This window comes from Hippichthys cyanospilos, chromosome 8 (genome assembly GCF_059441005.1).
Source record: "Hippichthys cyanospilos isolate Australia breed blue-spotted pipefish chromosome 8, RoL_Hcya_1.0, whole genome shotgun sequence".
Taxonomy (NCBI): Eukaryota; Metazoa; Chordata; class Actinopteri; order Syngnathiformes; family Syngnathidae; genus Hippichthys; species Hippichthys cyanospilos.
Window position 1 is genome coordinate 12,826,747 of NC_142376.1, and position 14,258 is coordinate 12,841,004.

Sequence of the window (14,258 nt, forward strand, 5' to 3'; positions counted from 1 at the left end):
GTACTTTAGGGAAATCTAGTGCTGTATTACTCAAAACATTATTGCTTTTGTCCGTTTCTGGGTGATGCTTTCAGAAGTCCTTTTCTCATAAGTTCATGTATCGTAAGGCATCCAAAAACAAAACAATATAGAAACAATGTTTGGGCATTACTTTTATTATTATTTTTTTATTATTATTATTGCTGTACCATATCATTTGACAACTACCTTGTTAGTTTTTGTACTTTAATGATATAAGCCCATCCCCTCCCGCCCAAGTCGATGTGACGCACTCTCGTTTGCTTGTTCCGGGTAAACACAACAAGCAATTTCATTGGATACCAAGCTGTCAATCAATGTGCTTTTACAAGCTCTGATTGGCTATCTTTGTGGCACAAACGTAATGTGGAGCAGAACTGAGCGCACAACTCGAGCGAGCGAAAGCTCGATGTTGAGCAAACGCGATGTTGAACGAGGGAGGGAGGAGTATCTTGAGCGAGATGTTGAGCGAGAGGGGGCTATTGCGAGCATGCAAAAAGGAATTTTGAGCGAGCAAATTATTTTCAATAGTTTTTTCCTGCGCTCAAAATCTGTTTTCACTCGCACAGTTTTATTTTCTTCGCTCAATTTTTTTTGGGCGCACTCGCAATTGTGGCACAAATATAACGGCATACAGAATTCAAATGCAGCCCAACCACCACTGTAGCTTTGATTCCTTGCGCACTCAAAAGCCTTAAATTTCTGTTGTGAAAACACCACCATACCGACATTACTTCTGGAAAAAATAAAACTGTTGTTTATCCTTTTTTGGAGTAAACAGAGCTGTGAGAATGCTTAGATTCTCTCAATAAAGTTTGAGTGGCTTATCTGATCATTGAGTTGACATTCCCTGAAGTGCAGCTCTATCTAGTGGATACACAACAGAATGCAAATGCAGCCTCAGCCACTACAGTAGCTTTGATTCAATATAACTTTGATTCCATGCGTCTTATAATCCAGTGTGACTTATACACAAAGTTTTTTGTTTTCTGTTTTTTCTAAAATAGGCTATTCAATGAAGGTGCGCCTTATAATCCGGTGCGCCTTATTGTACGGAAAATATGGTAATTATTAGTTCTCCTTACCGACAGAGGCGGTGTGCCATCATCCTCCACAGTCACAATGAGTCTGTACTCCTGCTGGCGCTCTCGATCAGGAGGGGCAGGCCGTGTCACCATCTCTCCCGTCATGCGGTCCATACGGAATGTCAGGTCTTGGTTTCCAGCCGTGATGTAGTAAAATAGCATGGCATTAGGACCCGTGTCCCAGTCTGTAGCCATCACACGCAGGACTGAGGTGCCCCCTCCAACATTCTGTGTTTAAAACAATATAATCATCCATTCCTATTGATGCTGACAAAAGACTATTAAACGAGGAAAAGTTGAATCTAAAAGTGAAAGTGTTCTCATGCTCTGTTTCTGTCCCACCTCACTTATGCTGACATTGTAGCCTCTTGGACTCTCAATAATAGGCGCATTGTCATTGACATCTAGGATATTAACGGTGAGGGAGTGGTCTGTGTGTCGGGGAGGTGACCCATTGTCTGTGGCACGCACCTGCAACAGCATACACATGCATTTGAATCTGAGCCACCATTCATTTGTACTCACCAAAAAATGTGCTTGTCTGTCAACTGGGGATATTATAAAGGACAAAAGAGTACATGATATCTTGAATCTTTTTCCCATTTAAAATGAATGAAGACATAATTAGTCCCATCCAGCCATCATCTCCTGCTTTATCCAGGGTTGCGTTGCGTCGGGCAGAAGTCTCAGCAGGGAAAGTCAGACTTCCCTTGAGAGCACAGCAGTCATCGCATTCGAAAAAAGTCCACTCAGTCAAATTTTAAATCGTCACATTAAAAATAAAATAAAAACTTCAAACTGAGCATCAATTGAGCAACCCAAAATGTTTGGGTATTTGTCAAAGGTATCATGGGAATATCATTTAGTGATATCGTAATTTATGCACATTAATTTCTGACCTTGAGGAGGTAGCGATCCACGGACTCTCTGTCCAGAGCAGCATTGACATAGACCTCCCCATAGGTGTGGTTCACTGTCTTGATTTTAAACACATCTTCCATATTGCCTGCGACTAAAGTAAAGTTGACCTAAGATGGCATGAGGAGTAATAAAGGGAAAGACAAATAGAAGGAGTGAGAGACAGAAGATTGAAAACGTCCCCCAGCTCATCTTGTTGGAGTAATCATACAGTCGGTACGTGTTATGAAATGGCAATCCATCAGATCAAAGGGGAGCATGTTTTCCCTTTCTCTCTCTTACCAGCCCATTCAGTCCTGCATCTCGATCTCTTGCTAGAACTACAGCCACTCTCTTTCCCATGGCGGTGTCTTCTGGGATGTCCACTGAAGTATCAGAAGTGATGTCAAACTCGGGACTGTTGTCATTCTCATCAAGTATGCTGATGGACACCTTTCAGTGGACAAAGTGAAATGGAATTTAGTTTGAGACTACTTGAACTGAACATAAATGTAGTAATCCTGTGGATGAAAACAAGCTCTTACCTTCTGTTGTTCCAATAGAAGATGAAAATAGACAAAAATAATATTATTACGTTTTTCCCTAGCAATAGGGTTTCATTTAATCATTCACTCTATTGACAAAAACGTTATAACAAGACATTTATGACAAACAATTAAAATTTTTGAGAATACGGATTTTAATGTCATGTGCTTGATGATGTTGGTGACAAAACTAGTTTCTCCAAACACAACTCCATCAATTATATCTTCACTGCGTATACAGTATCAAAGAACATAAGACCAGAAATTGATCGAACTGTTCCTAGTGCTTTAAGTGGGACAAAACAGATAAATTAGGCTTTGGGAAATAGAAGATGATTAAATTAAGGAATAAATAAATCTAGAATAGGTAATAATATAACCATAAATAATTCTGAGTTAAAAATGTCCAAATGCATTTGCATGCACCTCGTGTCTCGTAGGCATTGCAACACACCCCTTAGTGGCTAGCTGCCGACGCCAGAGTTTTGTGCTGTATCTTGCAATGAAGGCATCATTGACTTTAATTATTTTTATGTTAGCATTATCTTCAATTTGTGGCACCTGAATTACAGTAGGAGTCATATGAGAATCACAAAACGCAAGAGTGTTTACTACGTGGGCCTATATGAAGTCCCGGCACGTCATAAAACGTTCCGGTATGCTAGAGGCTAAACTGAAGAAGTACCGGTATGTCGTACTGCTGTTTACCAGAAACTTAAAGGTATGACTGTTCCCCTAAAGGAAACTAAATTGTCTCACTTAAGCTTTTGTTTTACAAATCAATTCAAGGTCTTAACTCGTTTGTCAGTAAAGTTTCCATACCACAGTTGAATCCTTTTTTGGTCCTCCATCATCGGCGACAACAGTCAGGGTGTACATGTCACCCTTCTCTCTGTCAAGAAGGCCTGTGACTGTAATCCGGCCCTGAAACATCATAATAATAAATCTTGCCCTCCATCCAAACTTTGAGCAGAACAAAAAACAAACAAACACAAAAAAACAAAAAAAAAACAGAGCCACATTTTTTAGAAATGTTCTCACCGTGACACTATCAATCTTGAAGAGGGCCAGGGCCGCAGGTGATGTGTCTGGGTCGAATCTATAAGTCAGCTGGTTCAAGTTGTCAGCAGACTGGGCCTGCACCTGAACAACTTCCGTCCCTGTGGCAATATTCTCTCGTAGGGATGCCTCATAACCGGCTAAAAAGAAGGCCACTGCCTCATCCAGTTCATTGAGTAAAGTGACATAAACTGTGCAGAAGCCTTGGTGGAAGGGTGAGGCCTGGTCAGTAGCTGAAATGTTCATCAGATAGCTGGTCTTCGTCTCATAGTCCAGGTAGTCTACTGTAGTTACCAGGCCGGTGCTGACGTCCACTTCAAATTTACGGTCTGAGCCGGACACAAGGGCATAAGCGACTGCTCCACCATCACCTGATCGCAGAGAAAAACAGGTAGTATTTTCTTTCAGCCTTTGAAGAACAGCAATCAGTTTGAGGATACATTTCCTGGCATAGTTTTCGATACTTCGATACGAAAGCCACATTCAAGGTGAACAATTCCTTATGCATTTTTAAAGTATATTTCGTACTTGCGCGGTTCTCTTTAATTATTCGGGAGTGGACAAGGCCTTACACAGTACCCTGAGATCTTGCGAGATTACCATGCCACATTCTTGCACAGCACGATACCTGTTTTCTTTTGTCTCTTTTTTTGTAATAGAGTACACAGGAGAATGCGCTACCTGATAATGACAGTGAAACACCCCGCCAAAAGTGGCGAGAACTTCAAAATAATCCCTACCATACCAAATAATATATGGTCACAAATGCCTTGGTGTATTTCTATTTTGAAGTTGTCCCCGGCAGCGTGTTGCGACAATGGCTGACTTGACAAGTTGTTCCTCCTGGAGTGAGTCCTGACTCCCAATTCTAACAGCACAACGTTCCTCACGTTTAATAGCCGATTCAGGGTGTTAAAAAAAAACAAAACAAACAACTTAATGACGCTGACATTTTATTGTACTTGTTGCCAAGCGTTCAGAGCAGTCTCTAGTATAAATGGAACTCCTACTGTATTTGAATCACAGTGGGGCTTTGTATGAATACACTTTGGCTAACGGGATAGATTTGATACCTGATACGGTTCACCGGATCCTGACAGTTTTTCATGTATGTTTGATTTGTCCTGCAAATAAATTTATAATATCCGTTGGGCTGCAGTTCTATGTCCCATTGATTTCCTGCTCCTGTGAATTTTAAAGATCTCTTTGGGCTTTAACATTTCTGGCATTTTGCAACCTACTAAAGTTACAATTAGTCTTTTTAAAACGAATCCACTATTTGTTGGCCTCTAAATGTTTTTAGGTAATGAAGGTAATGTCTCTTGGCCACGACTGATTTGGAGTCAGAGTGTAAGCTTTGGTCAACTCATACTTCTATTCCATTTACACTTGAGCTGCATATAGCTGTCCTGTAACTTTTTCAGAGTCTTTGCAATCAGCTTATTTAGCAAAGCAATTACAAGTATCTTATGAACCAAGGATTTATCAGAGCAGTCTCAAGAGAAATCACACAGGATGTATATAAGGTAGAACTATACAGACTAGAAAGATTTATTCAGAGCAACCTGTAACAAATGAAAAAAAAGAGGAGATTGAACTATTCCTTTTTCCTCGCAAAGCACAGCAAAACTAATAAAATCCAGTAATAAAATCAATAAGCTGCAGTTCCTGCATTCATTTCCAACTGAACTCACCTGTGTCAGGGTCTGTGGCACGAACCACTATCACCGATGTGCCAACACCAGCAGTCTCCCGAAGGCCAAGACGGTTGTATTGTTGCTGGGTAAACACTGGCACCTCATCATTGGCATCTTCCACATACACTATCACCTGTGTGAGTTTACATAAATACAAAATTCTGACTTACAGCAACAACTTTTTATCTTAGTGTTTTTTTTAATGTGTATGTATGCTACTTAAAGCCATAAAGTGGTAGTTTGAATACAAGCGATGTTGGGTTGCCTTTTGTTTCCGCCACAAACTACAGATTCAAATTATTTGTGGTGAATGAGCTTCTATAATCTTTTGCCAGGGTATGTAGTTAAACTAATTGCGTGGTACGATTGCCAGCATCTCCATGATGCAGTTTTGAAGCATCAAGCTGACACACGCTTGGTCTGCTCACCCTCACATTGTTCCTCATGCTTCCCTCATCACTGTTGTACGCTTCCACTTCCAACATGTGAGAGCTGCTTGTCTCTCTGTCCAAAGCACGAGGGCCTCGGGTCAGCAACCCTGTTTGTTTGTCAATGCTGAACAGGTTGTTACTGTTACCTGGATTGAAACACATATGCAGCATACACGCAAACAAACACAGACACGCACACACACCCTCGTTTAACTTTTGTCTCACAGAGTGAATAGCTTCTTCGAATGGAAATTAGATGTCATTTTCACCAAAAAGTGTGAAAATGGAATGAAAAATTTTAGCTATTAATTTGCATATTTGATCACAGAATCTGGAAATTTTACTGTGATATGTTCCCTGCCCTGAGTGTTTGTCAACATTTAGTCAAGGTCAAGGTAATCAGTTTTAGATTTAAAACATCTCACAGTACACCACTAAACAAAAATAGCACAAAAAGTACGAACTGAAATAATGACAACCTCACAGATTGACTTAAAGTGTTAATCATTGCGCCACCTATGACCATCTATCTATCTATCTATCTATCTATCTATCTATCTATCTATCTATCTATCTATCTATCTATCTATCTATCTATCTATCTATCTATCTATCTGTCTGTCTGTCTGTCTGTCTGTCTGTCTGTATACAGTATCTATATATATATATATATATATATATATATATATATATATATATATATATATACACACACACATATCCATCTATGTATAACTACTTATCATTTAAAGGATGATAATTAATTAATGCATAGAAGTGGTCTGTCACGAGCCAGTATTTTTATGAGAACTAATTGTCTAATAAATTAAGTTAAATTGATCAACCCTTGAAGTACCTTGACATTTGGTTAATGTTCAAACCTTTAGGGACCATTATAAAAGTGTTAAAACAAATAATACAATATTATTAACTCATCAGATCTTTTAAAAAACTTCCTGTCAAAATATAGATCTAAGGTTTGTAAAAAAAAAAAAAAAAAGTTTATGCTGTTTATGTTGCCCCCCAAAATAAACTTTTTTTTCCAAGGCATAAACACAAAGTATGCACTATATTCCCGCAAACACATTTTATATGACCCATAGGCACCATAAAAAGTCCTCATTTTAAAAGTGTGTACATTATTAATGGTATTATTTTGATTATTTGCTTTCAACAAATCTTCCAATCAAATATTTTCAATAATATCAGCTCTAACAAAAGATATAAAGTTTGAACTATTTTACTGTTGTTTTTGTCAGGATGATCATTGTTTTTTTTCTCCACAGGAACAAGCACAAAAACGTGGAATAATTAAAATAGGTGTTGTTTTGGGGCCCTTGGTAGGTAAATAAATCATAATATCACTGATGATGATTTCTTTTTATTTTTGGAGCAATGAGCAACTGAGTGTAATTTTCCATGGCCCCCCTGATGATTTCTCATGTCACTCTGGTTAAGAATCACGGCATTAGCATGATAAGAATAATGCTTGAAAGCCACTTGGGGGGAGCTGTGACATTCATACCAGTGACAATCCTGTAGAGGACAACACCGTTCTCTCCTTGGTCTGCATCTGTGGCTTGCACCTAAAAATGCACAGATAGAAATAAAAGCTATAAAACAAACAAAGCCTAATACAGCACCTTTCTGCAAATGTGCAACTCTGCAGCAAACAAATCAAATATTATTCTTAATGACCTGGCTGTTTTTTTGGATGGTGAGAATCTGGATAAAGTTGATAATTATTGTCACCTTGTGTTAGTTTCATACACAGGTTTCATACAGTTGATCTAATTTTGAGTTCAAGCACATTTCCTTTTTCGTTTCATTAATTCCCCCATATGCAGTACTTGGAAACTGTTAACATCTTCTCTCTGTGTTAGCCGCTGGTGGCCAGCGTCTTATTTCCACCACAACGCAAGCCCACACAGCTCGGCATGGAAAAAGCATCTCTCACTCTCCATTTCGCAGGCAGACGTTCAGAAAGCAGCAAGAAGGCGAGCAGAGACAGCATGGCTCTGTGGAGCATACGCTGATAAAAAGTGGCGCACGCTTGAATGGACCATGTCGTGAGACTGACTTCTGAATCTAGAGATCTGCTGGCACTGGATCAGGCCAACTTCATGGCTCAGTGTGCTCCTCTGTGGATGTGTCAAAACACACAGCGGTGCTCACAAAGTGCATATTAAATTGCATTACGACACACAGTCAAGCACATTTGCTCAGGTATGCATGTGTGTGCACACATCTACACGCACAAACAAGCACACCATCTTCCTCCCTCCCTTCCTCTCTCTCTCTCTCTCTGTCCTTTGCTCTCTCTCATTGGCACTGTGAAGAGGGGCCCAACTTCAGTCTCATTAGCTTTATAAAGACATGCAGAGAAGAGAGGAGAAAGAGGAGGAGAAAAAAGTCCGGGGGGTCAGAGTGGTGACTGATGAATAGGTTTATACACAGTGGACTGCACCACTTAGGCCACAAAAGGGGGTGCATAAACTTAGAAAGAATCCTGAGGAGCCAGATGTTGTAAGGGTAAAGACGTGTTGCATGTCCGCAAACAGTGGTTCACCACTAAGTCCCAGTTTGACTCAGCTGGAGGTACTGTGCCCGTTTTGCTGGGAAAGAAACAAAAGTCAGATGTTTACTCTTTGACGCTGTTACCCACATTTCACCCCATTCCCTCACAGCTTCCCTCCTCATCCCCCTCCAAGTATTTCCCCTCTTGTTTCTGGGAAAGGAACAGTTTTGGGGGGGGAAACAAGTGTGTGGAGCCAAGGAACAGGTCTGACCTCAGTTTTAGGATCTAGTGCTATTCTAAAGCACGAAGGGAGGCTGTGAGTAAGATCTATTTTTCAATGTTTTGTTTGAATATACTCTATATGATTGTTATATGTTTACATTACTCCAGTCATTCTCAAATATTGTGGGGGGGGGGGGGGGGCTAGGGCACACAGATGACCCCAAGGAATATATTTAGCTTTTTTTTTTTTAGATAATGGCCTTATTAACAGTCACCGTTGGAAGCGGGGTGTGCAAAAATTGTTTCTCTTTCCTAGGGGGATTTTGCAAAAACATTTTTTTTGGAGAAGCACTGCATTACTGTTATGAAAATAAATATTCCATTTACATCTGTAAGATAGATAGATAGATAGATAGATAGATAGATAGATAGATAGATAGATAGATAGATAGATAGATAGATAGATAGATAGATAATTAGAATTTCCACATGCTTCAGGAAATACGCTGTTGACGAAAGAAAAAAAAGAATTACGTAAATAGCCGGCCTAACACTGAAATGATCTGTGAAGAGTCTAATGCGAGTATGCCAAAAACTTTGTGAAGTTGTGTGTGCATATAAAAAGCATGCGTTTAAGTCACAGACTAATGAAGGGACTCTTTTAACAAGCCTCTTGCTCCACTGGCCTATCTCACAGCTTTCCTGGCATTTAGTCTTGAAAATAATTTCACATGCCAGTGTGTTTCCGCCAAACCGATAAGCTACGCTTTGTCTCTGCTGCATTAAGGACGATGACATTTACAAATGTTACAATGCTTAAGATGGGGGCGCGGAGAAAGAAAGGGGGATAATTGGAGACCCACACTGAGGTGGATGCCTTGCGTTTTACAAGGGCCTTTTTAATAAACCCAATTTGTTTTGCATTGAGGTACTCATGTCAAGCCATTGCTGTTTTCTAACCTTGATTTAATAGCCACATAATTGCTGTAAATGCCAAACACTTGCCAAATCTGCATATCTATGCAAGCTGTAATCATTTATTTGTGCATGTGTCTGCATATGAAGGAAAGCCCTTGAGTGTATGATCCCAATCAAATCAAAACACACCCCCAAATAAAGCAACTCAGCGTCGTCAGTGAGGCAATACATTGCACCCTAAAGAAAGCTGACTCCTGCAATTTAGTGACACATTTGATATCACAGTGTTTTTATTTTTTTATTCTCATTCTTTAACCAGGTCACAACATGAACAACATAGATCTGGGAACCAACTTCACACTTGCCTCCACCACAGAAAACACGGTGCTCAATGTGTCAACCATCACAATCACCCCCACCACCTCCTCGTATTCTTTAGACAACCATGACCCAGAATTTACTATAATAGTGGTGCTGGGCTTATCACTGCTGCTGGCTGGGCTGGCCATCTTCATGGCAGTGTGTCAACGCTGTGAACAAGACGGGGAGTGTGATGCGAGCTGTGGCTCAGGAGAGACTCTAAAACATGGAAGAAGGCAATCTAGTGAACCACAGCTCAAAGTGTGGAAGAGGCTGGGCTCCTATCGACGCTCCTACAATCTGTCCTTCAGAAGACCTCCTCATCGGAGACCACATGAGCACGGGAACACGCGTGCTTCGCATTCTCCAGGCATACGGACAACGCAGCCAGGGGTTAACATGGAGCTGCAGCTTACTACACCGTGTCTGTATGACTACGTCACTGAGATCTAGGACTAGCCAAGAATGGACGGTTAAACTGAAAGGGTAGGCCAAAAAAATATGGCGTGAGAGAAAACTACCCAAATGCGTTTTGCTTTCCTAATGTTTTTGCATGTTCCTCATGTGTATCAAGCGCAAATACCTTTGAAAGCTATTTTTTGCACCTAACATTATAAATTGTGACTTGTGCAAACAATCTGTATTTTCAAACAAAATGGTGTTTGTCAAAATATGTGTGTCAACATTGATTGTCTAAATCACATACTATATGTGTGGCTACAATAATAGTTGAACATTTAGCAATGCAACATGGCTAGGGTGACCAGATTTCTAAAAAAAAAAAAAAACTGTGACATGACAAGTTAGCTGAAAATGAAATAAGCAATTAATTCTCACCCTAGCAAGTTTCATTACTAATCAATCTGGCGAATGATTGCAAGCACTTTTATTTTTGCAACATCTTGTTCATCAAACTGAAAATCAATTGAGACACAACTCGCTCTTCCACATTGGGAATGCACCACAAGAAAGCTCATTTTGGTATTGTCTATCATTTCCCATGGTTCATCAACATGGAAGCAGGAAGTAGTTCGAGTGTGATTGACATATGCAAGGCCCAAGCAATTGTCTTGCTATAATTCATAATTGCACTGTATAGTAATTGACACCAAAAGATCAAATGTAACCCAAACGCGGAGATTTGTTTGCTTGAAAATGTTGTATTGGACAATAAACATTTTTTTCTAAGTCAGACTGAAAAGTTGTAGTGTGTTTTCACCTGAAGGATGCTGGCTCCTTTCGGCACAGTCTCCAGTATGCTGGTCTCGTAGCTGTTTTGGAGGAAGATGGGTTTGTTGTCATTAACATCCTGAACTTCAACAAACACAGTGGCTGTCCCTGTCCTCCTGCTGCCTGCTGGACCATTGTCTGTGAGCATAAACAGAACCTTTTACACAAATGATCTACTTTTGCATGTGACATCATCATATGCACAATGCAGCAAGTGTTTTTAGTATGCGAGAACAAATAGAAAACCTGCATTAGAAATCATGACTACAAATGCAGTCGTGATGGAGGCGTCAGAGCAACCGCTTTTACACTGATAGACAATTTACATTCTTCAATTCACCTACTGTAAACATTACTGGACGGTGGAAGGAAGAAGAAAGAAGAATACCAGAAGATGATGTACAGTCGCAAATGGCAAAAGTCTCATTAACAATCTTGACCTGAGATTCTAACCAAGAATTTTTTCACTTTGCAGACGCTTTAACTACTTGTCCAGCAAGGATAATCTTCTGGCTTCAATACAAAACAATGAGCTACAATATTTAAATTCTAATATAATTTGAATTTACAACCTAGGGTTTTTATTCTTTTTTTTTCATTTTCAGTTATTTCATGTTTGTAGGTTTTTTTTTTTTTTTTTTTGCTCATTCACATTTGGATTATTGCTGGTCCACAACCATTCTGATTGGTTAAAATAGGTTCAACAGGCAAAATATGCAAAATATTCTTTCTACCCCTTTCTGAATGTGTAAGTACCGCATGTATCATTTTTCTGATGACTTTTGACTACTTTGAATCTTTTGTTATTGATGACTTGTGGTATGTATGTTTTGTATTTTTCACAAGTGAACGTAATTTTAGTAATTGTGTGTTTTATAAATGTTTGAAAAAAAATGATATCAGATAAACCGAACTGCTCTAGATGGTATTGCATGCTTCCACAGTTTTTTTTTTTTTTTTTATATTTCTTGTCTCAATGATGAAACATGGGTTACGGAGATGCTGCTAAAAGGTGGATTAAATGGACACATTCTTGCTTAAGGCCAAGAAAACAAATGCAAACCAAATTGTGTGTTGAGTGAATGTATTAAGAATAGGATTACAACCTTCCAAATGTAAAACAAAAAACTGTTTTTCCCCCACTATTCTCTCAATCGAGTCCTAGTGAATTAGGGCACGCATTTTGCATTCTGTCTTCATTTCGGCAACTCTTTCAAGTCACATGTCCTCCCAAGCAGATAAGCCACTTTGACTCAAGGGTTTCCAAAACAGGAAAACTTCATTTTGTTCTTGTCAAACAACAAAGAAAGTTGAGCAAAATTTTGAGATGGCTTCTTCCTCATAGAGACAAAATAAAGCTGCTTGTAAGATGATAAAAGAATGGAAACACAGGAAGATGTGACACACCTATAGCTTCGATGATCATTTTGTACGCTGCCTGGGTTTCTCTGTCCAGGTCAACCACTGTCCGAACAATACCGTCTCTGAAACCCACGCTGAATTTACCATCCTGATTACCTCCTATAAACAATTCAAACACAATTTCATACAGTGAATGGACAAAATATTACTTCACCTGCATATACAATAGTGAATGTGACCAAGAAATGATTTTCCAAACTGAGGCATTGAACCTAAAAAGTTCCTTCACCGTGACCTCTAACCTGTGATGAAGTAGCTAAGTTCTGCATTGAGGCCTGCGTCGTTGTCTGAGCAGCTGAGGCGTGCTACAATGTGGTCTCTCGGAACACTCTCCTTCAGGGACACGTTGTATACACGAGGGTTGAAGGTGGGGGTCTCGTCATTTACATCCAGCACTGAAACACACACACGTACACGCACACACATTTGTTATATAAACAGGACAATAAGGAGAGAAAGTTCATTTTTAATTGCCCATCTGTTAGGTTCATGGTGTTGTTTGACCATATATATCATGTTGACAGTCTCGTTTTAATCAAGTGCTACCAGCAGGTGGTAGCATCTTTCTCAGTGGATTTCACAGAATTGAAACCAAAAAAGGGAAATCCCCCAATGAATGTGAGAATTTACTCCTAAAATCCTTCAACGGTTTCATTTGGAAGATAGTATGAGGAAAGACCCATTTAAAGACTCACCAGTCACAGTGAGAGTCGATGTTGAAGTGCGAGGGAACTTTCCTGCATCATAAGCTATAATCCTCAAATGGTACTGCCCAATCTGCTCCCGATCAAGGATTGCAGATGAGGTGAGAATTCCAGTGGAAGTGTTCAGGAAAAAGTCCAACCGAGGCATACCCATCTGCAATGCCATTGTAATCAATCCGTTCTCATCCTGATCTGGGTCTTCCACCTGAACCTAAAAGAGGACAAAAACAGCTAGTGAGAGAAGTGTATAAAAACAATTATTAGTGGACAGACAAATATATATCTCAGACAAATATAGATCGCTGACTTCCCAGTCCCACTCCATTTCATAAGCAACAGTCACTTTACTCACAGTCACTTTACAATAGGCACTTTATAACAGGTACTTTATAAATAGTCACTTATAACAGTCATTTATAAATAGTCATCTAGTCACTTTATATAACCATCCCTTTTTGCACAACCATGCATGTCGGTATGTATGTATACGTGTGCGTAAGTGCGTGTGTGGGGGGGTGTATGTATATAGGACAATACATTTGCACTATTTGTAGTCAGCTACTTTTCCATTCACCTGTTTTTATTTTGTGTTTTGTTCATAGATATTGTCAGATTTTGCAGTTGTCTATTTTTATATATATTTATTTCTTTATTTCATTTTTACTTGCCACTGAGGTTAGAGAGTCACGTAATTTCAATTCTCTGTCTGTCCTTGCACATGTGGTAGAATTGACAATAAAGCAAACTTTGACTTTTGACTTGATATCCACACAATGCCCTGACATATAGTAGAACTGAAAAAAATATTGAGCGCTTTTCCCTTTTGCACGAGACAATATTTTCGTGAAGAGCGACTGTTTCAAACTATTCACACTCCATTGCAATGCAGACTAAATCATCATGCGTATTTACATTGATCATTCCCCAAGAAACACCTGCATGAAGGGCTGCCTCAAAAATTCTGCAGAGGGAAAGTTGATAATACACCAAGGTTGATAGTACACCATTTTGATTGGAATCGTCAGAAAAGTACATATATTCAAAATATACAAAATGTACATATACTCAATAGGACCAAGATAATTCTAGTTTTTTTTTTTTTTTTGATTCCCCACACATTCAAGCTACTCCACTCAGTGTGCTCAGTAGAGG

At 39.4% G+C, this 14,258-nt stretch overlaps 2 protein-coding genes across 3 annotated transcripts in view; one reads left to right on the plus strand and one right to left on the minus strand.

Annotated features, from left to right (window-relative positions):
• cdh23 (cadherin-related 23) overlaps positions 1-14,258 on the minus strand; it is a 171,124-nt gene that overhangs the window by 32,783 nt on the left and 124,083 nt on the right. The window contains exons 24-37 of the mRNA XM_088421399.1: positions 13,098-13,317; positions 12,645-12,797; positions 12,388-12,501; positions 10,970-11,118; positions 7,258-7,318; positions 5,730-5,878; positions 5,299-5,434; positions 3,587-3,975; positions 3,368-3,469; positions 2,546-2,548; positions 2,304-2,453; positions 2,003-2,131; positions 1,446-1,574; positions 1,104-1,331 (exon numbers count right to left, since the gene is read on the minus strand). Of these exons, the coding sequence (XP_088277525.1) occupies positions 1,104-1,331; positions 1,446-1,574; positions 2,003-2,131; positions 2,304-2,453; positions 2,546-2,548; positions 3,368-3,469; positions 3,587-3,975; positions 5,299-5,434; positions 5,730-5,878; positions 7,258-7,318; positions 10,970-11,118; positions 12,388-12,501; positions 12,645-12,797; positions 13,098-13,317 (2,112 nt within the window). The remainder of the gene's footprint in view (positions 1-1,103; positions 1,332-1,445; positions 1,575-2,002; positions 2,132-2,303; positions 2,454-2,545; positions 2,549-3,367; positions 3,470-3,586; positions 3,976-5,298; positions 5,435-5,729; positions 5,879-7,257; positions 7,319-10,969; positions 11,119-12,387; positions 12,502-12,644; positions 12,798-13,097; positions 13,318-14,258) is intronic.
• On the plus strand, positions 8,482-10,942 carry LOC148420222 (uncharacterized). 2 transcript variants are annotated; one of them, XM_088421401.1, is made up of 2 exons: positions 8,482-8,566; positions 9,710-10,942. In XM_088421401.1, the coding sequence occupies exon 2, from the start codon at positions 9,718-9,720 to the stop codon at positions 10,201-10,203; it is 486 nt and encodes a 161-aa protein (XP_088277527.1). In that variant the 5' UTR covers positions 8,482-8,566; positions 9,710-9,717; the 3' UTR covers positions 10,204-10,942. The 2 variants fall into 2 exon arrangements, with proteins under 2 accessions (XP_088277527.1, XP_088277528.1); XM_088421402.1 differs by having other exon boundaries at positions 8,485-8,570.

Excerpts from the sequence above, each read along its gene's own strand:
- LOC148420222 (XM_088421401.1), top strand. The coding sequence starts at position 9,718 with ATGAACAACATAGATCTGGGAACCAACTTCACACTTGCCTCCACCACA.